Genomic DNA, 25,611 nt, shown 5'->3' on the forward strand with positions numbered 1-25,611 from the left:
GTCACGGTCATGGAAAGTAACCGTGACAGCCTGTTATGGCTGCAACTCATTTTCGAGACCAGATCCGTTGGACTACAAAGCCATTTTGCCTTGCCTGGGATTCCTCACGGAATAAGGCCAGGCAGACGAGCGGCACAAGTGGTTCTTACAGAGGAAAAGGACATGAAAACTGGGCAAAGAGCAGGAGCACCTGAAGCGTGCTGCCCCCCTTCGTGCTCGCATTCGGCACCTGCTTGGTTTGCACGGAGGTGATCGGGCAGAGCAGATGAACCATTTTCCCCACGAGTGGTCAACAAGCCTCCTGCGGATGACAACACCTATCTCCCCTCGTTTCTCATCTATCAACGAGTGAAGGATTTACGGGAGCCGGTAGTCTGCTCTCCCGTGGGACCCGTCCTCTGATCCTCCTGGCCCTGGGGGCCTGTGGAGAACGTGGCAAAGGGTCCTCGTTTCCCGGTCATTTTTAGGTGGCCACCGGTTCTTGCAAAATACCGGCTCCCTTAAGGATGTAGCGCCATCTGGTGGAACAGAGGAGCTCTGCAGGTGCTTCCCTCTTGCTGGAGAGGAAATCCAGGCCGGCTGGCCTGGACTTGTTCTCCTGGGTGGAGATAAAACAGTCTCTGGGGTGTGTGTGTCTGTGGGGTGCATGGTGTATGTGGGGCGTGTGGGATATGTGGGATGCGTTGTGGTGTGTGTGGGGGGGTGGGGGCGGCGTGTGGTATATGGGTATGTGGGGGTGTGTGTGGGTGAGCGTTTGTGGGGGTGAGAGGTGTGTATGTCGGGAGTCTGATGCATGCGTAGTGTGTTTAGGGGGCTGGGGTGTTGTGCGGTGGATGTGTGTGTGGGATGTGCACGTGGGGGTGTGTGGTGAGTACATGGGATGTGTGCGTGTGTGAGTTTCTGTCTGTCACACAAGATGCAGACTTGCAAATGAGGGTGAAGACTTTACATTTGGCCCTTTTCTAGCAAACTGGCCAGGATTCCATCCCAGCCCCTCCCGGATCCAGCACCCTAGAGGTAGCCCCCTGTTCAGGCGAGCCTGCCCTGCTCCCGGAGGTATTCCAGAGCCCAGGGAAGGTCGGGGACTCCGGGCAGCTGTCTGGCTGGGGCTGGGGTATGAGAGCTCAGGTAGCCTGGAGAATTGTGTCCCCCAGTGTGGACACCAGGCGGGAAGGGGCTGGGGCGGCTTCTGGAGAGGAGGGGAGAGGCCCCATGGGAGGGGCTGAGCCCCAGGAAGTGCTGCATCCGGGCTCAGTGTGGGCTCTTCCTACAGTGACAGCCCCAGACGAGAAGGAAAGAGTCTGAAGGACAGAAGGGTCCTTGGAGAGACAGGGACATAGTCTGTGTGGTAAGGGTCTGCCTCCTGGTCGTGTCAGAGTGTGTGTGTGTGTGTGTGTGTGTGTGTGTGTGTGTGTGTGCGCGCGCGCATGCCCGGTGTGTGCGCATGCCTTCATTTGGCCTCTGGTGTTGTCTTTCATTTTCTTTCTCTGTAATGCCTGGTATTTTTAGCATTCAGCCTTAAAAATACCCAAAGCCCAAGTTTGACCATTTTGTAGTACTTTACAACTTATAAAATGATTCACATACATTCTCATTTCATTATTTATAGCGCAGTAGAGCTTGCTGGCCCCATGTGGCAGATGAGGAAAAAATGCTGTTAGAATTTGGGTGACTTGCCTGGAAATGGAGAAAACCGGAGCCCGTTCTTCAGTGTACCAGCCCCGCTCCCCCAGAGCCTACCTTTCACGTGCTGAGCACTGGGGAAATGGGCTACCGAGGGCTGGGGGAGGGGAGGGCCCCTCCTCAGCAACTTTCCAGGAGTGACACGCTGGGACGCACCTGCATAGACCGCAGATGCATCCCAGCCGTTCGCGTCCGCGAGGCCATTCGCATCCGCGAGGCCATGAGGCTGTACGTCCAGACCCTAGGGCTTCAGGGAGGTGGTGATCAATCAAGCTGTTTTGCCTAAACCAACACGTGATTCCGAACTACACTCCTAAATAACCGGGACCTGCACCTTGGGGAGAGTAAGTTTCATCCGGTTCCCAGTTCTGGGGCGGCACTTGTGCAGAAGTAGTAAATGGCCGAGAGATGAGGGCGATGAGATACAGAGGCAAAATATATCCAGGACTCCAGCCTCTCCAGAGCCTCCTTATCTCATTCTCCACCACAGGGAGGCCCCCTCCCAGCCCCTGGCTGTAAACCCTAGGGGGTTGGGGTAGGGATCATGGCTGGGGGGCCAGCGACTGGACACTATTAACCTTGTGGCTTATCCTTGGCTCCCGCCTCCGCATCCGCTCTAAGGCACTCTATGCATCCGTTCCTTGGTGGGCTGTTCACCTGTGCTCAACGTCCAAAGTGAGGGCTCTGTCCCTGCACACTCTCTGCTCTTCCTCCAGTGTTTCCTCCTCCAGGTAAGGGCACCACCCTCCGCCCAAGTTAGAAATCCAGGCGTTGACCAGAACTGTTGCTTCTCTCGTTGCCAAGGTCCACGGACCCTACCTCCAACACCCCCCTCTTTTTCTCCTAAGGGGCTGTTCCTGACAGTGCTTCCCAAGTCCCTCCTGCGTGCAAGTCTCCGGGACTGTTTCCCTGGGAACCTGACCTATGACAGTTGGTACGAGGAGTGGTCCTAGAACACAAATTCTAAAATGGGAGGCGGGGAGGTGGTGGAGGTAGAGACCCAGCAGGTGGTGGCCACAAAGGGGGCCTACTGGTGGCAGATGAGCACTGGCCGCTTGGAGGGGGTCCAGAGCTGCAAAGGGCTATGCAAACAGTCTCTGCCACGGAGCCAGGGTATGCAAGGTTTCTGTGGTGGGAAAAGACGTCGCGCGGAGTTTATTGCAATCACAGTGATTCACGGTGATGGCATCTAGGGCCCTGCAGCCGAAAGTAATGCACCATTTGGAAAAAAGCTCCCTGGCACGCTCCTGACCTGTGGGGCTGGTCTAAGCAGCAATCCTTTCGATAGCAAACGGTCAAGTTCGGTAGTTGTGGCTTTAGTATGGTATGAAACTAGGGGCCTGGACCACTGGGGACGAAAGGGGTACGAAAGCCTGGCCCCTCTGGGATGCAGAACAACTCTGAAGGATCGCCCCAGCTCGTCTTTTCCGTCTCAGATTTCATTTCTTCCTGTGACCAATTCCTTGAACGTCTCAGAAGACTAAACGTTATAGCATCCCCAACTTCCCGATTCTGCCTCTCAGCATACGATATTTTAATTGTTAGTTTTTTTATGTCACTAGAGTATAAACTGCATAAGATTGGGGGGTGCTCTATTTTGTTTAATGCTGTATCCAAAATACCTGTAGTCTTAATGGTACAGAGTAGATTTTATATAAGGATTTACTGGATATCCCTCTTTTTTCTCGTTTTTATTGATTATAAGGAATTAAGACAGCCAAAATAAAATTCCAAGTCATGTAACAGGTGTAACACAAAGGCTGGAGACAAAATTCTACCTGTAGATAGATGTATTTAATTTTTAGGGAGTTAGCTCTCAACACTTAAAAATAAGGATATTTAACATAAACACATGAGTTTCGAACTACTGAAAAATTAATCAATTTGGAAAATCTGGTAATGTTGGCCCCCCATTTCTACTTGGCCAAATTGGCTGGAGCCATGTGCTTCCAATTTTGCACAGACTACCCCACTCCCTCCCCTCCTCCGACATAGGCTAAGTGCAATTGTGTTTGCAGAGAGTTGTTTTAATGTGATTTTTTCTTGCTGTATTTGTTTTAAAGGAAAGCTAGAAGGGAAGTAAAATGTGTCTTCATCCTTATCAACACATGGGAAAGTCCATGAATCTAATCTAATGCATACTACTATGAGTGCCACCCTGGTATATTTCACAAGCCAACAATAGCCTACACATATCCCCTTTTCAACATGCAGCGTGACACCAGTTAGAACTATTGATTGTCAACTCCATGACCCTGGGTGTCTCTGTCTCTCTCCCTGTACCTTGCCTATGATCTAAGTATGTGGTATAATGTTGTCAAGAGGCTCGAAATGAGATGGTGTATTTGAAAGTGCTTTGTAGGGGCGTCTGGGTGGCTCGGTCGGTTCAGCGTCCGACTTCAGCTCAGGTCATGATCTCACCATTCGTGGGTTCTAGCCCCGCATTGGGCTTTGTGCTGATAGCTCAGAGCCCGGAGCCTGCTTCGGATTCTGTGTCTCCCTCTCTCCCTGCCCCTCCCCTGCTTGTGCTCTGTTTCTCTCTCTCTCAAAAATAAATAAACATTAAAACATTTTAAATAAAAAAAGGAAGTGCTTTGTAAATAAGTACTATATGAGTGTACATTATTATTTTTATCCCAGGCAAATTGGAGGTTTATTCTTCTAGTTTAGGAGGTAGATGGAGGGAACCCTCTAGTTTAGGAGGGTAGAGTGTGGTTTGCTGTGGGCAATCTTATTTTCTCTTACAATTCAAAAGATGGCCAGGACAAAAGCCAACCCTGAAGTTACTGCCCATTCTTTTTAAAAATTTTAAATGATTTATTTTGTTTTATTATATAAAACAAACTTCATTGAGCATTTTAGAGTGAGCTTTTTTTCCTGCTTTCCTAATTTTTTCCTAATTATGAAAGAAAGTAGCTAGAATTTTTTGCCTTTGAAAAGACATGAGTGTGTCAGATTTTGCTCTGAAAAATATTTTCCATCTGAAAATTTATCTACATAGTGGTTCTTTTCAGCTTTATTGAGGTATGATAGAAAAACCAGACTGTAAGATATTTTAAAAAAAAAATTTTTTTTTTCAACGTTTATTTATTTTTGGGACAGAGAGAGACAGAGCATGAACGGGGGAGGGGCAGAGAGAGAGAGGGAGACACAGAATCGGAAACAGGCTCCAGGCTCTGAGCCATCAGCCCAGAGCCTGATGCGGGGCTCGAACTCACGGACCGTGAGATCGTGACCTGGCTGAAGTCGGACGCTTAACCGACTGCGCCACCCAGGCGCCCCCAGACTGTAAGATATTTAAAGTATACAACGTGACGATGTGATATATCATACATTGGGCAAGCATTGTCTGCATTTTTTTTTTCAACGTTTTTTATTTATTTTTGGGACAGAGAGAGACAGAGCATGAACGGGGGAGGGGCAGAGAGAGAGGGAGACACAGAATCGGAAACAGGCTCCAGGCTCCGAGCCATCAGCCCAGAGCCCGACGCAGGGCTCAAACTCACGGACCGCGAGATCGTGACCTGGCTGAAGTCGGACGCTTAACCGACTGCGCCACCCACGCGCCCCAAGCATTGTCTGCATTGAGTTAACACATCTATGACCTCACACTGTGCTGTGTGTGTGTGTGTGTATGTGAGAGAGAAAGAAAGAGAGAGAGAGAGAGAACATTTTAGTTCTATTCGCTTGGCAAATTTCAATTACAAAATACAGCGCTGTCAATGATAGTCACCTGGTTATACATGAGATCATTAGTCCTTATTCATCTTATAGTTGGAAGTTTGTATCTTATGTTTCCCTGACAATCACTTTTCTACTCTCTGTTTCTACGAGTTTGACATTTTTTTTTGATTCCACATACATGTGATACCATGAAGTATTTGTCTTTGTCTGGCTTATTTCACTTAGCATAACCCTCCAGTTTCATCCACATTGTTGTAAATGACAGACTTGCCTTCTTTTTTAAAGGCTGAGTAACATTCCACATATATCCTTTTATCTGTTGACAGACACTTAGCTTGTTTCCATAATCTTGGCTATTGTGAATAGTACTGCTAGGAACACGAGAGTGCAGATATCTCTTTGAGATATTGATTTTATATCCTTTTAATATATACTCAGAAGTGAAAATGCTGGATCATACAGTGGTCCTCATTTTAATTGCCTGAGGAACCTCTATTCTGCTTTATATGGTGGTTATGCCAGTTTACATTCCCACTGGCAAGGGTTTCCTTTCCTTCACGTCCTCACTGGCACTTCTTGTGTCCTGTCTTTTTGAGACTAGCCCTCCTAACAGGTGTGCAGTGGTGTCTCGTTGTGGTTTTGATCTGCGTTTCCCTGATGATTAATGATGTTGAGCAACTTTTCATGCACTTTTTGGCCATTTGTATGTCTGATTCTTGCATGTTGATTTTATATCCTGCAACTTGGCTGAAATTGTTAGTTCTAACAGCTTTTTGGCACAATCTTTAGGATTTTCTGTATATAGTGTCATGCCATCTGCACATAGAGATGTTACTTCTTCCTTTCCTATTTGGATGCCTTTTATTTATTTTTCTTGGTTAATTGCTCTGGATAGGACTTCCAGTACTAGGCTGAATAAAAGCGATGGGCATCCTTGTCATGTCCCTGATCTTAGAAAAAGAACTTTCAGCTTTTCACCATTGCATATGATTAGCTGTGAGTTTCTCATATATGGCCTTTATTATGTTGAAGTCCGTTCTCTTTATACACAATTTATTGAGAGTTTTTAATCAGGAATGGATGTTAAATTTTGTCGAATGCTTTTTCTGCATCTATTGAGATGATCATATGATATTTATCCTTCGTTGTTAATGTGACACATTATATTGATTGGTGGATGTTGAACCATACTTGCATTCCTGGAATAAATCTACTTGACAATGGTGTAGGATCCTTTTAATGCATTGTGGAATTGAATTTGCTAATATTTTGTTGAGGATTTATGGATCTATGCTCATCAGGGATATTGGTCTATAATTTTCTTTTCTTATAATGTCCTTGTCTGGATTTGGCATAGGATAATGCTGACCTTGTAAAATGAATTTGAAAGTACTTCTTTTCTATTTTTTGGAAGTGTTTGAGAATAATTGGTGTTAATTCTTCAAATGTTTGTTAGAAGTTGCCACTGAAGCCATCTGATCTTGGACTTTTGTTTGTTGGGAGGTTTTTGATCACTAATTCAATCTTCTTTCTTGTAATTGGTCTGTTCAGATTTTCTGTTTCTTCATGATTCAGTCTTGGTAGGTTGTATGTTTTTTTCTCCATTTCTTCTAGATTGTCTGATTTGTTCGTGTATAGTTGTGCATAGTAGTTCCATGATCCTTTGTATTCCTATGGGATCAGTTGTAATGTCTTGTCTCTCTTCTGATTTTATTTGAGAACTTTATTTCTTGCTAATCCTAGTAAAGGCTTGCCAATTTAATTATCTTTTAAAAAACAACCCAGCTTTTAATTTTAATGTTTTTCTATTATCTTTTTAGTCTATATGTCATTTATTTTGATCTTTGTTATTTCCTTTTCTCCACTCTCATTGGGTTCAGTTTTTTTTTTAATTAAAAAAAATTTTTTATTACTTATTTTTGAGAGTAAGCGAGTGAGCAGGGGAGGGGCAGAGAGAAGGGGAGACACAGAATCTGAAGCAGGCCACAGGCTCTAAGCTGTCAGCTCAGTGGGGCTTGAACTCACGAGCCATGACATAATGACCTGAGCCAAAGTCAGACTCTAGTTAAGAGCCACCCAGGCACCCCAGGCTTAGTTTGCTTGTACTTTTCTAGTTCCTTAATGTGTAAAGTTAGATTGTTTATTTGAGATTGTTGTTGTTTCTTGATGTAGGCTTTTCATTTCAGCTTGAAGAACTCCCTTTAATATTTTTTCTAAGATTGGTCTCATGGTCATGAACTTCTACAACTTTTGCTTGTCTGGAAAACTCTACCTCTCTTTCAATTCTTTTTATTTTATTTTAAAATTTTTAAAAGTTTGTTTATGTATGTATGTATTTATGTATTTATGTACTTATTTATTTAGAGAGAACAAGTGGGAGAAGGGCAGTGCAGAGCCCAATGTGGGGCTTGAACTCATAAACTGTGAGATCATGACTTGAGCTGAAATCAAGAGGAGGATGCTTAAATGACTGTGCCACCCAAGCATCTCTCTCCTTCAATTATAAAGGACAACTTTGCTATGTAGAGAATTCTTGGGTGGCAGTTTTTTTCTTTCAGTACTTTGAATATATCACTCCACTCCCTTCTGGCTGGCAGTTTCTGCTGAAAAATCTGCTGACAGTCCTATGGGGATTCCCTTGTACATAACAAGTTGCTTTTCTCTTGCTGCTCTTAAAATTCTCTTCTTGTCTTTAACTTTTGACAATTTAATTACAATGTGTCTCTATGTGGATATCTTTAGATCTTATTTAGTACATTTTGGACTTCTTGGTTTTGGATGTCTGTTTCTTGCCCCAGGTTAGAGAGGTTTTCAGCTATTATTTCTTTGTATAAGCGTTCTGACTCTTTCTCTCTTCTTCTCCTTGGACCCCTATAATTTGGATATTGGTCTCCTTGATAGTGTCCCGTAAGTCCTTCATGCTATCTTCATTTTTAAAATTCTTTTTTCTTTTTGCTGCCCTGATTGGATGAGTTCCACTGGCCTGTCTTTGAGCTTACTGACTTTCTTCCACTTCATCTAGCCTGCTGTTGAATCTGTCTAGTGTATTTTTCAGGTCAGTTATTGTATTCTTCAGCTCTGTAACTTCTGTTTGGTACTTTCTTATATTTTATGTCTCTCTGTTGGAATTCTGTTTTGTTCATGCTTTGGTCTCTTGACCTTGGTGAGCATCTTCATGACTGTTATTTTGAACTCTTTATCAGATAAATCACTTATCTCTGTTTCACTAAGATTTGTTTCTGGAGATTTACCTTGTTCTTTTGTTTGGAACATATTCCTCCATTGATTTCCCTTGATTCTCTGTGTTGGTTTTTGTGCATTAAACAGCCACCTCTCCCAGTCTTAACAGAGTTCTCATGCAGGAGATGAGCCTCACCAATTAACTCGGCCCAAGCTCCTAGCTGTCTCTGAAGTTTTTGTGATTGTCTAGGTCTCCTTCTTTGTTCTTAGCAGCTTCCAGTAGTTGAGGCTATGTCGAGACCTGTCAGGATACCAAAGGGGAGGACTGCATTCGGCATCTAGATGCAGGCTGATTAGAAGTGGCACCCTCAGGCAGCCGATGGGAAAGTAGGTAGTTAGTTAAGTCCCTTTCCAGGGAGAATCTGGGAGATGAATGTTTTTGCTTGCTCCCTCCACGTTGAGCCCAGGTATACAGCCACAGAGTGGTGGTGGTGCTCCTGCACCTGTTACAAACTATTTCTTTGTTTGCTATAGTCTTGTAGGAATTGTGAATGCAAACTCCCTTGGCTATTGAAGCCAGGCGATAAATCTAAGTGCCCATCTTTCAGGTGGAAGCTGTAAAAACTGGGGTGCCAGATGTATGTACAAGCTCCTTCCAAAGAGTTACTGGCAACTTGGTTCTATTATTGGAGCAAGCTGAAGGGAGAGGGTGGGGAAGGCATCTGCTGGCTTCCCTTGTCTCTGGGGAAGAGTGCAGCCAGTCCTTAGATGCCCGCTAAAATAGAAGCCTGGCTCTTGGGTGGCAACTTTTAAAGTATTTTGATAAATCCCTTTCAGGGAAAGATGGGAGATAGTGTTTTTTGCCTGCTTCCTCTGTGCTGGGCTCTGGGGGGATAGCCAGCCAAGAAGTGCTTCTTTGTTTGCTATAGTCCTATGGGACTCCTGAATGGAAGTCTCTTTGGCTCTCAGAGCCAGGGATCAGAGCCCCATCCCTTGGGCCATGAAAGTCAGGGTGCAGATGTGCTCACAAGCTCCTTCCAAGAGGACACAGGTGCCTTGTGGTGGATGCGAGGGAGAAGGTGAGAGAGGTGTCCTCTTGCTTCCCTGGTCTTTGGGGAGGAAGGCAGCCAACTGCTAGTGCCTGCTAAATTAGAAGCCTGGTCCAGAGACAGCAGCTTTCAAAGTATGCAGGCAAACCTCCTTCACGGAAAGGCTGGAAGGTGGGCAGTTTTGCCTCCCTCTGTGCTGAGTCCTGTGGGGATAGATGTGGGGCTTGTGGTGTGCCCCTGTAGGAATTGCTTCTGTGTTTGCTACAGTCTTGTGGGTCTCATTATTATCAGCCTTGTTGGCTGCAGAGCCAGGTGTTTGGCACCCAGTCTTAACAGTGGGGGTGCTAGACGTGGGGTCAAAACCCTTTGCTACTCTGCGAGAAGCAGGGGGTTGGGGCTTTCATCCTGAATGGCACAGTGCCAGTAGTGGGGTTCATGACAAGAGTGTGTCTCAGCCTCCCCATTTTGATGTGGGTATTTTCTCATTCATCTGATAGACAGGAGTCACCTGGCCAGTTTTTAGATCTTTTTCAGAGGGCATTACTCCAGGTTTGATGCATCTATGGGGGTTGGGAGCTCAGGATCCTCCTATGTCACCATCTTGGATGACTCCTCTCCACTCATTCTTGTAGAGTGCTTGCCCAGCTTCATGGAGAGAAGGGAGGGTTGGGGATGAAGGAAGGAGTTGTCTTTCTTTCAACAAGCACCTGCTATACCTACTATATCTATATAGAGTACCTACTATATCTTAGGCATCCTAGGCACTGAGGGTTATAAAATAGGTACAAACCTTGCATTAGCAAAGCTCATAATTTTAGTGAAGAGACAGGGAAACAATATTTCAGTGCGATGAATGTGTCACAGAAGTATGTACAGTTGTCTGAAAGCTTCAAGGAGGTTGTAGGGTGGGCAGATGGGTTCATGCAGCAGGTGATGTGTGATCTGGGTCTTGAAGGTTGAGTAGGAGCTTGGCAGGAAGGGATGGGCACACTCCCTTTAGACACTGTAGATTTATTACTCAGAAAGAGTGCTCACTGTTCCTGAACCATTTTGATCAGGTGATGCCACTGAAAATGATTTCCTTTGTGTTTTTGGATAATGCCATTAAAAATCTAGAAATCTCAGTTTGCCTTCCTGTTGAATAGGGAGAGTAATATCTACTACTTAGAACCACTGGGGGGAATGAATCAATTTCTGTGGTTTGCAAGAGCAAGTGTTTACTTATTAGAAAGCCTCCAGAGGGAATTTGTGGAAGGGGACGGAGCATGGGGAGGAGAACAACCAGGCAAGAACAAGGAAAAGCAAATGGGACTGGACTCTCATTAGCTTGTGATGGATCGATCTTCTGTCACTGATTTCCCAAATGCCCAGCAGTTTTGACCTAAAGTGTGTTCAATATTTTAAAACCAATTTAAAACCAATTTTTGAGTTTGCTTTAAAAAAATTATTGCATTAATCAAAAAGTGCATTAAGTTTAGGGTCAAGCAGCCCAACTGATGGAAAAAGCCTGACTGGGCCCCGGGAGACATGGGCTTGCCTGGCTGGGTAATGTAATATCAAAGTCCAAAAACCACTCAGCTTTCAAGGGAGAGCAGTGGACAGTGGCCACAAATGCTGAAAGGAAACACCTTACAAGTGAATTGAACTAGAAGGAAATGTGAAGAGGGTTAATGAGAGTATTTTGTTTGTATTAGCAGACTTTATCCATGAGGCTGCATCCAAAGCCTTCAGTCCCAAGAAGGGAGCTGCAATTAGATTTCTGTGGTTGGATGTGTAGCATGTCCTCTTTCAAAGATTTCGTGTCTGTGGAATTGCAGAGGTGATCCACCTGGAGATCACTCCCATTTGAGTGAAATATAGGAACAGAAAACAAGCTGGCCCTATTAGAATAGAAGTCCTCCTTTCTCTTAGTGAATGGAATTGGGTCTTTTAGTTTGATGAAATAGTTCATTTGGTTCATTTCTTTCCAGGCCCAGGAGGAGCTACGATTGAAATCAAGAGGTTTTGGAGACGTGGTAAATCAGATTATAGGAATACACTCGTCATTCTGCATTCTTTCCCCTCCCCTCTTCTGCACCTGGAAGGCTGGCTCATTCGGACAGGCTGTGTCCCTCGGACCCCTCGAGGCTGACTTTCGGTTGGGTGTGGCCAATGGGAGACATTAACAAGAGATCAGAGGATGGGAGAGAGAAATGGAGATGTCCCTTCATTCTCTTCCTGCTGGGGGCCTACCTCTGTCAATGCTGGACCCTCTGCGATTACACCTCCTGCCAAGAGGCCCCACCTCCGTGGCTCCAGCTCACAGGATTATTCCCTGTGTGACACCATTCCCTCCTCTTGTCCCTTCAGAGTTAGGGGCTCATGGCTCCTCACTGATGCTGCACTTTGAGGCCCTCCACATTGTTTGGGGCTCTTGTGACCTTTCCCCACCTCTGTAGGCCATCCATGACCTTTCAGTTAAAGTCTCTTCATGTGCCCATCTGAGCTGAATTCTCTTTCCTGTAGGACCTGAATAAATCGGATGTATGGAAAAAGGGCAGCAAAACCCCAAGAAGTTGCCTTCTGTTCTCAGACAACAGTGGATGGACAGGCTCTTCCAGTTTGGTTGGTCAATTTGCTTTGTTTTCAAATAAGGGGAATATGAGGTTTGCCTAGGAGTGTGAACAAGGCAGGGAGGAGCCTCATTTCAGGGACGTCTTATTGCAGGGCCACCTCTTCTTGGATTCTTTCCTGCACATCTCTGTCCTAAATTAATGATTCTTCTTCTGAATTCCTGTTATAATGACTGTTGGTGCAGCCAACAATCTCACCTCTGTGATAGCAGGTACTTTATCCCCAGAGCCTAGCATAAAGTCTAACGGATTATAGGTGTTTAATACATATTCGTTGAATAAATGAAAGAATGTATTTTTCTTTTTAGAAGCCACAATCATTCAGCAAACATCTATGAAATATCTGTGCACCAGATAAAATTTTTGCCTCTGTATCTTTGTCCATGCAGTGTTTTTGCTGGAATGTTCTTTATCATCCTTCTCCCACTGTCCTTTTGCCACTCTTACCCAACTTCTATGACTTTTCTGGGGAAGTGTTATGCAAAGCTAAAGATTTCCTGAACTTTGTTGTAGCACATTACTATTATTATATATTTTTCTGTAAGTCTCCCCTATGACTCCCTCATGTGCTTATCTGCACAATATACTGAAAAGAAATACTTATCTGCAGTTTTCCAGCAGGATGTCTGGTGCATACAAATGCTGGACTTAATGTTTGCTAATGGGTGGTCTTTGCAGACACAGGCCCCTAGGTACTGGTCATCTATGCTTCAGCCCAGCTCTAACTTTCTTTCTCCCACTTTCCTGAGTTGAACATTAATGCTTTAATAGTTTAAAAATTTGGGGGGGGGGAGGAGGGCTACCTCAATCTTTAACACCAAGATTGGTTAGTTCTTGAATGAATAATGAAGGGGATTATCTAGTGCGTCTTGCACTTGGGCAACTATAGGTTAATGTGTTCTCTTCTTCACCCTATTTCTACTGTTTTCCAATAAGTGGACATTAAGGTATCACTTCTTAGAAGGCTTTGTGCATGTTTGCGGTCATAGGAGCCCAGGGATATAAGTTGCTAGACCAAACCCATTTCTTAGAGCCTCAGTCTAGGCTAGCTCTTCTGGGCTACCATGGTCCTGAGGCAGGGGAGTCTCAGGATCAATATTATTCCTGACATCAGTATGCAGTGAGCTGGTATTTGAATGCCCCTGAGCTAAAATAAAATCAACAGAAAGAGCATTTGGTGCCTCTGTTGCAGAAATGGCAGTTCAGGTCTAAATCTCCCCATAGGCTCATAGCCAACATTTTAGAAGCTGATAAGAAGACCTGAATTCACTAATTATGTTTATTTGGTTGTGCTAATATTAGTAAATAAATCCACATAATGCCTTACAAAGATATACTTTATGCTCTGATTTTAGAGTATTCAGATATTTTGATGATTTTTTTTGATGTTTATTGTTTTCGAGAGAGAGTGCAAGTGGGGGAGGGGCAGAGAGAGAGAGGGAGAGAAGATCTGAAGCAGGGTCACGTGGTAACAGCAGAGTGCACGATGCGATGCAGGGCTCAAACTCATGAACTGTGAGATCATGACCTGAGCTGAAATCAGACGCTTAACCCACTGAGCCACCCAGGTACCCCAGAACATTCAGATATTTAAATTTTTCTACTGTAAAATTGAAATGTTCTGAAATTTCTATGTCTGTTTCTGAGGTTCCTGTCAATAAAGTAACTAAAAGATTTATCGGGATAGGTTTAATGTTTAAAACCTTGTTAACATCTATATCAGTAGAAAAATAATGAGTAAATTCATCAACTGTGCTGAAATTTTACTCCTTTCCTCTAAGGTTTGGTTGATCATAATTAATAAATAAAAGAAAATGTATTTGCATTTCCTTAAGCCTGATATAGCAGATTGGAGAGTAAGGCTCAGTAAACACATTCTTTACCTAATCAAGACTGAAATACAATTTAGCATAGTTCATGATGTTGCTAAAAAACAGTAATATTCTTGCATCATATAATACTTCTATGCATATCATAGTTTCACCAAAGATTTTAAACAAGACATTTTTGAAAAAAAGATATAAATGTAGGGTTAATATTGCTTGATCTGGTTTGGAAATTGTTAAATTGTTTGTTCCTCTAAAGTCTCCTCTCATCACGCTATTTTCCTTTTCCCTATTGCATATACACCTAGGGAAAAACTATTATGAAAGTATGGACATATCCCAATGGCCATCTACAGCCCTACCCTGAGGAGGTGGATGGTTCTGGAAGGACTTTGAGGGTGGAGTAGCCAGAGCCACATCCCATGGTTGTTGGCTACTTAGTCTGGTTTGGGGTTTATATCTTATCTTATCTTATCTTATCTTATCTTATCTTATCTTATCTTATCATAATTTTTAAATATAATTTATTGTCAAGTTAGCTAACATACAGTGTATACAGTGTGCTCTTGGTTTCAGGGGTAGATTCCCATGATTCATCGCTCCCAGTGCTCATCCCAGCAAGTGCCCTCCTCAATGCCCATCACCCATTTCCCTCTCTCCCCACCCCCCACCATCAACCCTCAGTTTGTTCTCTGTATTTAAGAGTCTCTTGTGGTTTGCCAACCTCTCTGTTTGAAACTATTTTTTTTAAAGACTGACACCCTCCCTGGGCTTCAGGAAGCAGCTCTTGTCTCTCCTCCATATCCTGAGCCCTGTTTTATGGCAGGAAGAGGTCACTGTACCTGAGAAACTGCTCCTGAGGCTTCAAACAGGGTGCTGCATTCACCTTCATGGTACGCTTCCTTACAGTCCCGGCAAAAGACGAACTGCAGAAGAACACACATGTGTTAGGGACGGGCTTGTGGGCTGCATCTGGACATAACATGTTTTCCCTTTTCCAAGCTCACTGGATTCATTCCTCTGACGTGTGTGATGGCTTCTGAGCCAGATCACTTTTTGCAAAGAGGAAATAAAGTTATATTTTGATGGTATTGTTAATTCTTTACTAAACAATGTTCCAAGCACTATAGCAGGGTTTCAAGGATGCATGAGTCATGTTTCCTTTCTTCGAGATGTTTCCAGTCTGGCAGAAAAGATAACAATGCAGATAAATATCTGTAGTAAAGTGTTTTTGGTGTTAGGCTCCGAGGGAAGTGACGTTATTCAAGAATTTCACATCTAGGGGCGCCTGGATGGCTCAGTTGGTTGAGTGTCTGACTCTTGGTTTTGGCTCAGGTCATGATCTCATGGTTTGTGAGTTCCAGCCCCACATCGGACTCTGAGCTGACAGCGCAGAGCCTGCTTGGGATCCTCTCTCTCTGCCCCTCCCCTGCTTGTTCTCTCTCTCTCTCTCTCTCAAAATACGTAAATAAACTTAAAAAGAATTTCACTTCTGGTATCTGTTTACATACATAGTGGATTTCTATGTTCATATTAATGGACTTGGTTTTGCAATGACAGCCTATAATGGAAAGAAGAAATAAATGGTGTCACCTGAAAATTCATATGGTGAAGTCTTGACACCCAGGACCTCAGGGTGTGATTGCGTTTGGAAATAGGGTCTTTGAAGAGGTAAGTAAGGTAAAATGAAGTCATTAGAGTGGCCCTCATCTTACGTGACTGGTCTTTATGAGAGGAGATTAGGACACAGACACACACAAGGGCTGAGAGACACAAGGACACAGTGAGAATGTGGCCATCTGCAAGTCAAGGAGAGAGGCCTCAGTAGAAACCAAGGGGCTTGTTCTGGGGCTTCTAACCTGCAGGACTGTTTCTCACAGTTTTCTTCAAGAGTTTTTGTTGTTTGAGGCCCCCGGTCCAGGGTGCTTTGTTATGGTGTCTGTAGGAAGCCAATGCTTAGTCTGGAGAGGATCTCCTCACCTGGTGATAGTGCTCCAGGGAATGGACGAGATCTGGGGACCAACCAACTGCCCTCTACCTTTCATCTGCAGGGAAGGAAGCTATGCAAGTGAATGCTGGAAAAGGAGGCTGTCCTGCTAGTATCTGGCATCAGTAGACCCTCCTAGAACTACTTCACCATCACCCGCCATGCTCCAGAAGTTGTGGTTAAGGGTGTGGGCTCTGCAGTCAGACACACGGGATTGAAGTCATCATCCCATCGCCTGTCCACGGAGATACCTTGGGAAGCCACCTTGTCACCTGGGCCTCAGTTATCCTTTGAAAACCCAGGATAACACTGATAACTATCTCCTCTGATCACTGGAAGAGGTAGGTGAGATCATACGTGCTAACTGGTACACAAGATGTTCTAACTGTTACACAGATAACGGCCAGGGACTGCTTTTCCCCGACCCCATTTCACAGCTGAAGAAGGAGTTGCTTTACTAGAAAACAGGTTCCCTTCAGCAAATATTCTCTACCTCGCTGGAGAGAAACAGGTCTCACAAGAGAACCAGTGTGATTAATGAGCATGGTGTGTGGGCAGTGGTGGTGATTTTATAGCATGGGCCCCGGATGAGCGGGTATTCCTCCCATGGAGAGGTGGGTTTGATGTCTCTTCTGCTTAGATACGGATGTGCTCACTACTTGACCAATAGCACATGGTGGAAGCGATGGTGTGCCACTTTCTGGGCCCAGGCCTTAAGAAACTGGCAGCCTCCTCTCATGTGAGTGGCTCATGAGAGGCTCATGTACAGAGGAACCAAAGCCCTTGGCCAAGAGAATTGGCTGAGTGCAGATGGCCAGCACCAACTTGCCAGCCGTATGTCTGAGCCATGTTTCCAGGGGATCTTCCAGCCCCTGGATGAGTTGGCCCAGGTGACCCCGTGTGGAACAGAGACACATTGGCTTTACGGGACACTGCCCAAATTACAGCCTTGTGGGGGGAAAGACAATATAAAGCAAAACAGGAACAAGATTGTTGCTGTTTTAAGTCACTAAGTTTTTTGGTATTTTTTACCCAGCAATCGATAACCGATATAGTAATGGCACTGAGAATCTGGAAGACTCAAGAAAGTTCTGGATGCTTAAAGTTCTCAAATGACTCTTCTATAGCATGAGCCAGGAAGTTGGCACAATTTTGCTTCAGATAAGACTGATGTGAACTGATAAACAAAATCACAAACAGGATACAGAAAAGTCCAGCTTTATGCCCCAGTACATCGTCATCCCTCCTTGCCTCAAAAACAGCCCGTCCAAGGCAATTTTCCTTCGTACTGTCTTCACCACGGAAACAGGTTTCCCTCCTTCCCCAGATCCAATTTCTTGTTTTAACCCCTCGTCTGAAAATCGTCTTAATCTCAGCACATACCAAACCAGAAAAGGCAAGTATTTTATAAGGAAAAGGTCTCTTTAGATACGATACAATCTACCTTCTATCCATCAATTTCAGGATACTGTAGTCTTACTTCTTCTCACAGCAAAGAGCCTGACCTCAAGTTTGTAGGATGTAAACTTTATTTAAAGATTCAGATTGGCGGGAGAGGGCTGTCTGTCAGGATGTCTTTAGGCAATTCGCCAATACCATCAGGTTTTAATTCCTGGCATTTTCATTTTCCCCGAACCGAAAGCTGATCCAGGGAACGGCGAATGAAGTGTGCATCTCAGGGCTTCCATTTCAGATTAAAACCATTTTTTTTTTTTATTAATGTCTCCGCTCATCTGTGGGTTTGCCTCAGAGCCATTGCTCTGCTCTTACGTGCTCATGTTGGAAAAACGTAGACTGCGTGCTTCAGTCACCGAGAAGAGCTTGCTGTGTGATTTCATCCCACCGCTTTCTATGGAAGCAAGTCTGATCTCTCGGCGTGACAGGGAAAACGCTTCACATCTTATTAGCTAGTGGATGAGATATAAAATCAGTTTCATGGTAGAGGAACACCCTGGAGGTTGATCAGTTTGTCAGAATAAATAGGCCTTTCCTGACACAAAGACATTAAATTCCCTTTCACACTGTACTACAAAGAATGGACTAAAAAAATAACAGAAAGGGAAGAGCACACAGAAATGAAGGCCTCGCCATTTCAACCTGGCAAAAGGCAAGCGGAAGCTGCAAGAATACGCTGGGGATAATTTAACACTAATGTACTTGTTAATTTGCTTCTATGCAGAAAGTATGACTTAAATTTAGAGATACGATGCAGTGGGGCCTCCTAGGTAAATAACTTGAATCTGTCTCATACAAAATGGGGAAATATCTAGAAAGTCTGGTTTGATCTTGAAAATGTTCAAGTTTTTAATTGTGTTATTCAGAATTCAAACGGGAGCTTGTACAAATGTTTAGACCCCTCAGTTCCCAAACTGTGCACCAAGGTACTCTGGGGCGTAACAGGCTCTCAGGGGTGCAGTGGGAAATTTTACATCTTTGAGGAAATTACAGTGATACTATCTGTTGGATGCTACGTGAACTGCTAACGCAAGGTAGTTCATGATGTTATCGTGGCTTGTGCTCTCCTTCTTTTGATGACATATCTTTGCAAAGATGGGTTTTTGGTTATTGTGATAGAAAAACAACTAGCATGTGAATGAACATCTGTTTGCTACAGGAGATGCAGTTATTTAAGAATGAAATAAAAATTGTTTTTCTTTCAATTTCTGTGAACTATCTTTTCAAATGGCTATTAAGTTGCTAAGGCATTCATTCTTATTGTGTTACTTGGATCTAAGTATTCAGTACACAAAACTGCTTAGACCTAAGTATTTGATAAACAAAACCACATTTCTTTTGGCCTAGGAACACCATGAAAACCTACTGAGTCTCTAAGGGCATGACAAACAGAGGAAGGTCAGGGACCTCCGGCATGGGCAGATGCTCCCAAGATAGTGTTTTGGGACAGTCTTCAAACACTGCCAGTGGCACAGATATTTCTAGAGAAAGAGCTTGAGAAGACAGATCTGGCTCCAACATTTTCACATTCAGTCTGCTGACTTTGTATATCCCTCGCCTGGGACACATGAATCTTGTTCTCACCGATATGCAGAAAGCTGCAATTTACCTAGGGATTTGCTCTTAACTGACTGTGGTCTCACATTTGCTGAAGATGCCTTCTAAGTGAATACTAATTGAATAGAAGGGACTGCCACACATTTATGTAGTCTACTTTTCCTGAGTTGTTCTCTCTTGAGATATGTGATAAATGCATCAATTTCTGTAGTTAAAAAAAAAATGAAAGCCTTTAAAAATTATAAAAGTAATACATACTTACAATTTTGGTTCCCTTAACTCTATCCCTTATTAGATTTAATTAGAAAGCAATCTATATGGACTGTATCATCTTAGCTCCTATGATGTTAGCTTTCGATGTCAACTTGGCTAGACTACAGTCCCCAATTCTTCAGTCAAACACTAATCTGGCTGCTTCTGTGGAGATATTTTGTAAGCCTATAACATCCATACTCAATTTGTTTTAGGAAACAGAGAGGATCCTAGATAATCTAGGTGTGCCTGATTCAATCTGTTGAAAGGTTTTCATAGCAGAACTGAGGTTTCCCCAAGAAGAAGAGAGTCTGTCTGGGAACAACAGCCAGGCTGTGGGCCAGCCTGCCCTTCCTGGAGGCCTGCCTGTGGAGTTAGGACCTGCCAGCTCAGCCCCACAGTCACTTAGGTCAGTTCTCTCCCTGTGTATGTGGATATGGATATGCTGCTATACAGATATATCGATCTATACACCTGTAGATCTCTGGGGACAGCTGAGTATATTTATAGACCCTCATCTATCTGTATCATATATAACCACATCTACCTCCTACTGGTTCTGCCTCTCTTTGGGAATCCTGGCTGATATAGCTCAGCTGCTACAGAAAAAATTTTACTAGGTCAGTTAATTCTTTTGCAAATGGATATAATGTTTCCATATGACATTATCTAACATGACATTAAATCGCTACTTGAATTTTCTATGTTATTCGCAAAATTGTAGTTCAAATCTCTTTCCGTGTGTGTTTTTTAATCCCAAGTACACACAGGACACTAGCCCTTAGAATTCAACATCAGGAACAAGGTCATCACTCCCAACAGCGTGACTGTGACTGTGTCCCTTTATGTGACAATGAATTTGCTAATCCAATTCATTTTTATCCTCAGATTAGCTGAGCTGCCCGGGAGTTTTGTGCCCAACTTTCCACTTAACTGTAGAAACTAGCTCATCCTCAGTGCCCAAAATGAGGCATACAACTTTAAAGCAGCTATTTAGTGAATGAAAAATTCAATAAGACAAACTTTTTGTAAGAAGTAATAGCTAAACTACTGTTATCATTCAATTCATATTTTATTGGCCTTGCAATTAATATGTTGAGTATTTGCTTTTAGGACAAATAAAATCTTGGACCCGGACCACACATAAAAGAATAGCACATTGTAACACATGAAGTCACATAGTAGGCATATATGTTTAAAAGTCAGACGTACTTATGTTTAAAAGTAAAGCCTCTGAAGACAGAAAGACCTAGGGACAGAGGCCCTTCTCTACCATTTATTGTGCTGTGTGACCCTAAACATTTCTTTCCTTTATTATTTTGTAAGGAAGAAATAATAAGGTGATGAGTATTTAACACAGTTTCTGGCACAGAGGAAACAATCAATGACTTCCTTATAGAGTTATGATAGAGCAATAAAGTTTGATAGAAAAGTAAACTGACAGTGAAGCGCCTTGGTAATAAAGCAGTTCCCACTATTCTGGTAATAAATGTGAAAGTCCTTGTGAACTTGAGGACCTCCTAGGAAACGCCAGGCGTGTCCGCTCCCCTAACTGCTCTATGGAAAGGGATGCCTCACTTTGCTCGTGTATGTGAAGAGGTAACTCCACGGTCAATCCCCTCAGACCATCCAGTGCTCAGACCATCCAGAGCTCTGTGAATTGCCTGTCATGTTTATCATTCAATATCATGTCAGTAGAGGAGTCATTTGATTGATGTCGGAGTTTGATTTCCCACATGCCCATAATGGAGACGTTCCAAAGGAGACATATGTATATTTCCTCTTTGGAAACACGAAAAGGAATCAAGTGAACAGTATCCAAAGCAATCAGAACATTCAGTGTCTGCTGATCAATTAAGTTGAGAGTGAGTTGGTACCTATAAGCAATGACCCTCAAATAAGGGTTTGATCCTTCAAGTTGAATGATGTCTATCTGATCAAATTTCTTCCTGCGTATTTTCTGTCATGACAGCATCGATTATAAAAGCATTTTGTTATCCGCCATTTATTTTCTTTTCCATAGCTCTGAAGTTTTGTATTAAAAGAACGGGAGAGAATCAAATACTATCTTAGGACCCCCTACTATAGTCAAGGGAAACATCAAAAGCATGAGGCACACATCTGTCTGTGCTTCTGTGGGATCAGATGAAATATTTTTCCTTTAGGTGTACGACTTTCCAGAAGATGGCAGCAGTGATATATATGATCCAACCTCGGTGTGTTAAAAATAGTGTATCAAAAGAGTAAGGCGCCCCACGGGTGACCAGCCGCTGATCCATGCAAAATTGTTCTGACAAGACCGGAAGTGGTGTTAGATTATAATGCACTAGAACACAATTTTGAAAAGAAGAAAGTCAGGTTGTTTCCTTTCAAGTACACATCTTAAAATCACAGAATCTCATGGTGGGAAGCAATCTTAGACTATGCCATGCTCCAAATGTAAACAGACTGAGACAATCTTTTGCACATAACCTCCAAATGGCTAAAAAGAAATAATTTTGAGGAAGCTGAGTATAGCTCAGTGGCTGAATGCCTTTGTCTTTTTCAGATCCTATAGGAATCACGAAGGAGGGTTAAATAGTGCCATCTAGATTCCCGCAAAATACCGTGACATTGACCCTGCTCATCCCCCACATTAGTTTTGTTTTAGGTTTCCTACTACAAAAGGCCTTTACTTTCCTTGGTTTAATTTTCATTCATGGGGAGCTCTTAACCGAACTCTGAAAATTCCCTGTTCTTACATCACAGGATCTCATCAAGTACTGTGGTACCCATTCAATCTTTCCGACGTGCAGTGCCCTAATTCATACATCCCCTGTGAGTACAATCTAGTGGAAAACTTTTTTTACCATCTGTCTCAGAACCAGGGACCTACTAGAGACGATGAGCTTGCAAGATGAAGGGACCATGTCCCCTAGTTGACCCTTAATAAGGCTGACCTCACATGATCTCGCGGTCCGTGAGTTCGAGCCCCGCTTCAGGCTCTGGGCTGATGGCTCAGAGCCTGGAGCCTGTTTCCAATTCTGTGTCTCCCTCTCTCTCTGCCCCTCCCCCGTTCATGCTCTGTCTCTCTCTGTCCCAAAAATAAATAAACGTTGAAAAAAAAATTAAAAAAAATAAGGCTGACCTCCAAACCTCAAGTCAAAAGGGGCACTTCATCAGTTCTCCAGACAGTGGTGCGGCGGCGCCCTTGATGATGGCTGCTGGAAATTGACCTGTCCGATATATAATTATAGACCAAGATATTTAAACTGATTTCCTACTTCAAAATGTTTATAGTTTTTCAAAACCTAAAAATGTTTGTTGGCCTTTTATTTTACCCTTTCTTTAACAGCTTTATTGAGATAGAACTCACAGAGTCATGGGTTTTAAAAAGTAGTTTATATGGTTTTTGAGCGGATCATACGTGCACACAGCACCCACTCCAACGGTGCAACACGTATATGGTGAAGAGTAAGTCTCTCTTCCTCCTTGAGGCTACAATGCTCCTGGGAGATAATCGCTGTCACCTGTTTTTACCTTTCAGGAATTTTTTTACACATTATATTTGAAGGCAAAATGGCATATAAAATATCGCCTTATGTCTTGTGCTTTGCTTCTTGCTTTTGTTTATGACATTCACAGCCTGCCTTCCATCAGTGCATGTTGAACAGCTCCGTTCTTCCTAAGCAGCTGCACAGTGTTCTAGTTGACAGATGTACCTTCCTGCATCTAACCAGGCCCCTGACGACGACGGTTTAGGTCTTTTCCAGTATTTTGCCGTCATAAACAAAGCTGCAGGGAATGTCCTTCTCCGCAGGTCAGTTTGCACATGTGCAAGGAAATCTGTAGGCTACATTTCTAGAAGTGAGGTGGATGGGTCAAAGGGCATGCGGAGTTTAAATTTTGATGGCATTTGCACACCTGCCCTCTGTGGAAGATGAGGCCGGGGGTCGATGCCCAGCAGCGAGGTGTGTGAAAGCCTGCTCCCCGCCTCCCCTGCTCACTGTGTTACCGCTGACGACCAACCGTGGTCAAACAATGGCATGAGAAGGATCTCAAATAAATGCAGCATTTTTGCTAAGACCCTCTTTATCCATGTTGTATCACCACAGAGACAGGCTCCTGGCCAAGTAACTAACCCCGAGTCACTTCTGAGTCTTGTCCGTTTGGCCGAACCAGAGTCAGAAGTGGCCTGTGGTCCATCCCCACCTGTCATTTCCCTGCTCCCGGTGCCCCAGCTCTGAGACTAGGTGCACCCAGCCTGTCGTTTCCTTGTTCACTCTGGCCCGAATCTGGTCCTTTGCTGGGAAAGGACTTTAAGTGGATGTGAGCTTGGTGACTTTACACTCTGACGGTCAACATCCTGGAGGTCCGGGTCAGAGAGAAGCAAACGGGAGACAAGGAAGCAACAGGCTTAGTAGCCAGGGCTGTGTTCCGGGCCTTCACTTTGAACAGAATCGGCCCTCAGTGCTGCTCACCAGGCATGGCTTACAGCAGCAGTGGGCAGGGACCCTGGGGGGCCAGGACAACGTGATTTATGGCAGTGATGCTCTCCCCAATCCCTCCACTTCCTCCCTCTGCTGTAACCATCGTTCTGTAATCAACCACAGAACGATTCCTGTGATGATGGCCCTCACCCCCATCCACGGAATCTCCCGGCTCTGGCCTTCACATCATGGCTTCCCATGTTTCCAAAGGGTAAAGTAGGATTTGGCCATGAGCTGGGACTCTTGTATTTATAATGTTCACACCATGCACGGTCATCTGGACAAACTTCTTGGAGGCACATTTCTGTATCGGACTGAAAATTCCCTTTAGCATCTTGCAAGGCCGGCTCAATTTTGCTTTAAAATCAGCATTTCCCAGACCTTATGGAGCATTTGGCTCCTTCCAGAAATGGAGCACTGGTCACAGAGTATCAAATTCAACACCACTTTCAAATATTGCCATTCATTAGTGGACCCATTCAAATATTGCCATTAATTAGTGAACATGTTTGAATATGGCCATTCATTAGTAAAATGCACAGCATATGCCTTCTAACATTTTTAACTGGTCTCTAATCCTTGTGACCTTATCATTTACAATCTGTAGCAAGGCACTAGACTTTGTAAAAATGATTACACTATGCCAGTCAAAATGTGAACTCTGAGCCATATGGCAATTTGAGCCCAATTTGTCCCATGTGCCTCTGGGCATCCTTCTGTTCTCTTAGCATAGCAGGGGGACCGAATGCTTTCCTTGAACACCTGGGCCTGACCCCAGGCAGCTTGGGTCAGGGTCAGTTTTGGGAAGGAGCCAGCCAATGATTCCCCTTTGGGAAGGAGCCAGCGAATCAATGATCCGCCCGCCGATCTATCAACAGAAGGCTTCACTGTGCACGGAGCAGCTTCATAGGTGCCTTGTGAGCTTACCTGCTCCTGCCCCTCTCCCCCCCCAGCTTCAGCCAAAAAGTCAGGGTGCTTTTCTCTTAAGAACCGTCCTTTCCTTACACGTTCCTCTATTAAAGGTTTGCCGCTCTGTGCGGAACTAGTCTCGCTTACCGCCTCTTCTACACTGAGAGGATTTGTGTCTTATTTATCTCTGTTTCCCCAAGATCCAGTGTCCGGAACCATGTCTGTTCCCAACAGCATCTCCCACCTGTCTGCAGACAGCTTCTCAAAGTCTCTCCCCACCACCCCGTTCCGGCCTCTGTCCTCACTGTTGGAGAAACAGAGTACTGGGGCAGCAGGGCAGAAACTCAGGGCCAATGGTGCAGCCAAGAGTGAGGGATGAAGGAGGTTGGAGCCCCCACTCAGTTTCCGGAGCAGACCCGCCGCCCACGTGGCCACACGTCTCGGGAGAGGCCTTCCCTCTTTGCCTGTGATCTTCACTCACATGCTCGGCACGGGCCCCTCATCCCCCCAGACACTGAGCCTGCACCTGCCTGATGCGGGGAGGTCTCTCCTGCGCCCCCACAGCACGGGTCCACGTCTTGCTCACGCAGAACCTATGGCGGTACAGCATTATTACCCGCTTATGCACACATTCTCCTCACTAGGCTGGAGGCCCCGTGCGGGCATAAATAGCTTAGCCCTATTCATCCTCCAGGGCCTGACGGAGCAGTTGTCACATGGCCGGGAATGGACCAACGTGTGCAGAATTAACAAGCAGGAGGAGCTAGAAAAGTCTACACTTCGGAGAAACACAAGGGCGGCGCAGTGTCGGGAAACCGAGCCCTGAGAATGCGGAGGAAGGAGACCAAGACCTTCAACGAGGGGGACTTCTTTCGTGACCTTGGAGCCCACACTTTTGGTGCAATGATGCGATTACTAGCCAAATTCGGAAACTAAGTCCACAGGGCT

General features: G+C 44.4%; 1 protein-coding gene across 3 annotated transcripts in view; it reads right to left on the reverse strand.

The window, feature by feature from the left end:
* The window catches only part of PRKN (parkin RBR E3 ubiquitin protein ligase), a 1,357,610-nt gene that overhangs the window by 23,805 nt on the left and 1,308,194 nt on the right, over positions 1–25,611 (reverse strand). For all 3 annotated transcript variants that reach the window (XM_086708284.1, XM_086708283.1, XM_086708285.1), the window contains one exon: positions 14,877–14,960. In XM_086708284.1, the coding sequence (XP_086564410.1) occupies positions 14,877–14,960 (84 nt within the window). The remainder of the gene's footprint in view (positions 1–14,876; positions 14,961–25,611) is intronic.

The sequence above is a fragment of the Puma concolor genome, chromosome B2 (assembly GCF_028749965.1).
Source record: "Puma concolor isolate L17-30 chromosome B2, mPumCon1.1.hap2, whole genome shotgun sequence".
In the NCBI taxonomy this organism is placed as follows: Eukaryota; Metazoa; Chordata; class Mammalia; order Carnivora; family Felidae; genus Puma; species Puma concolor.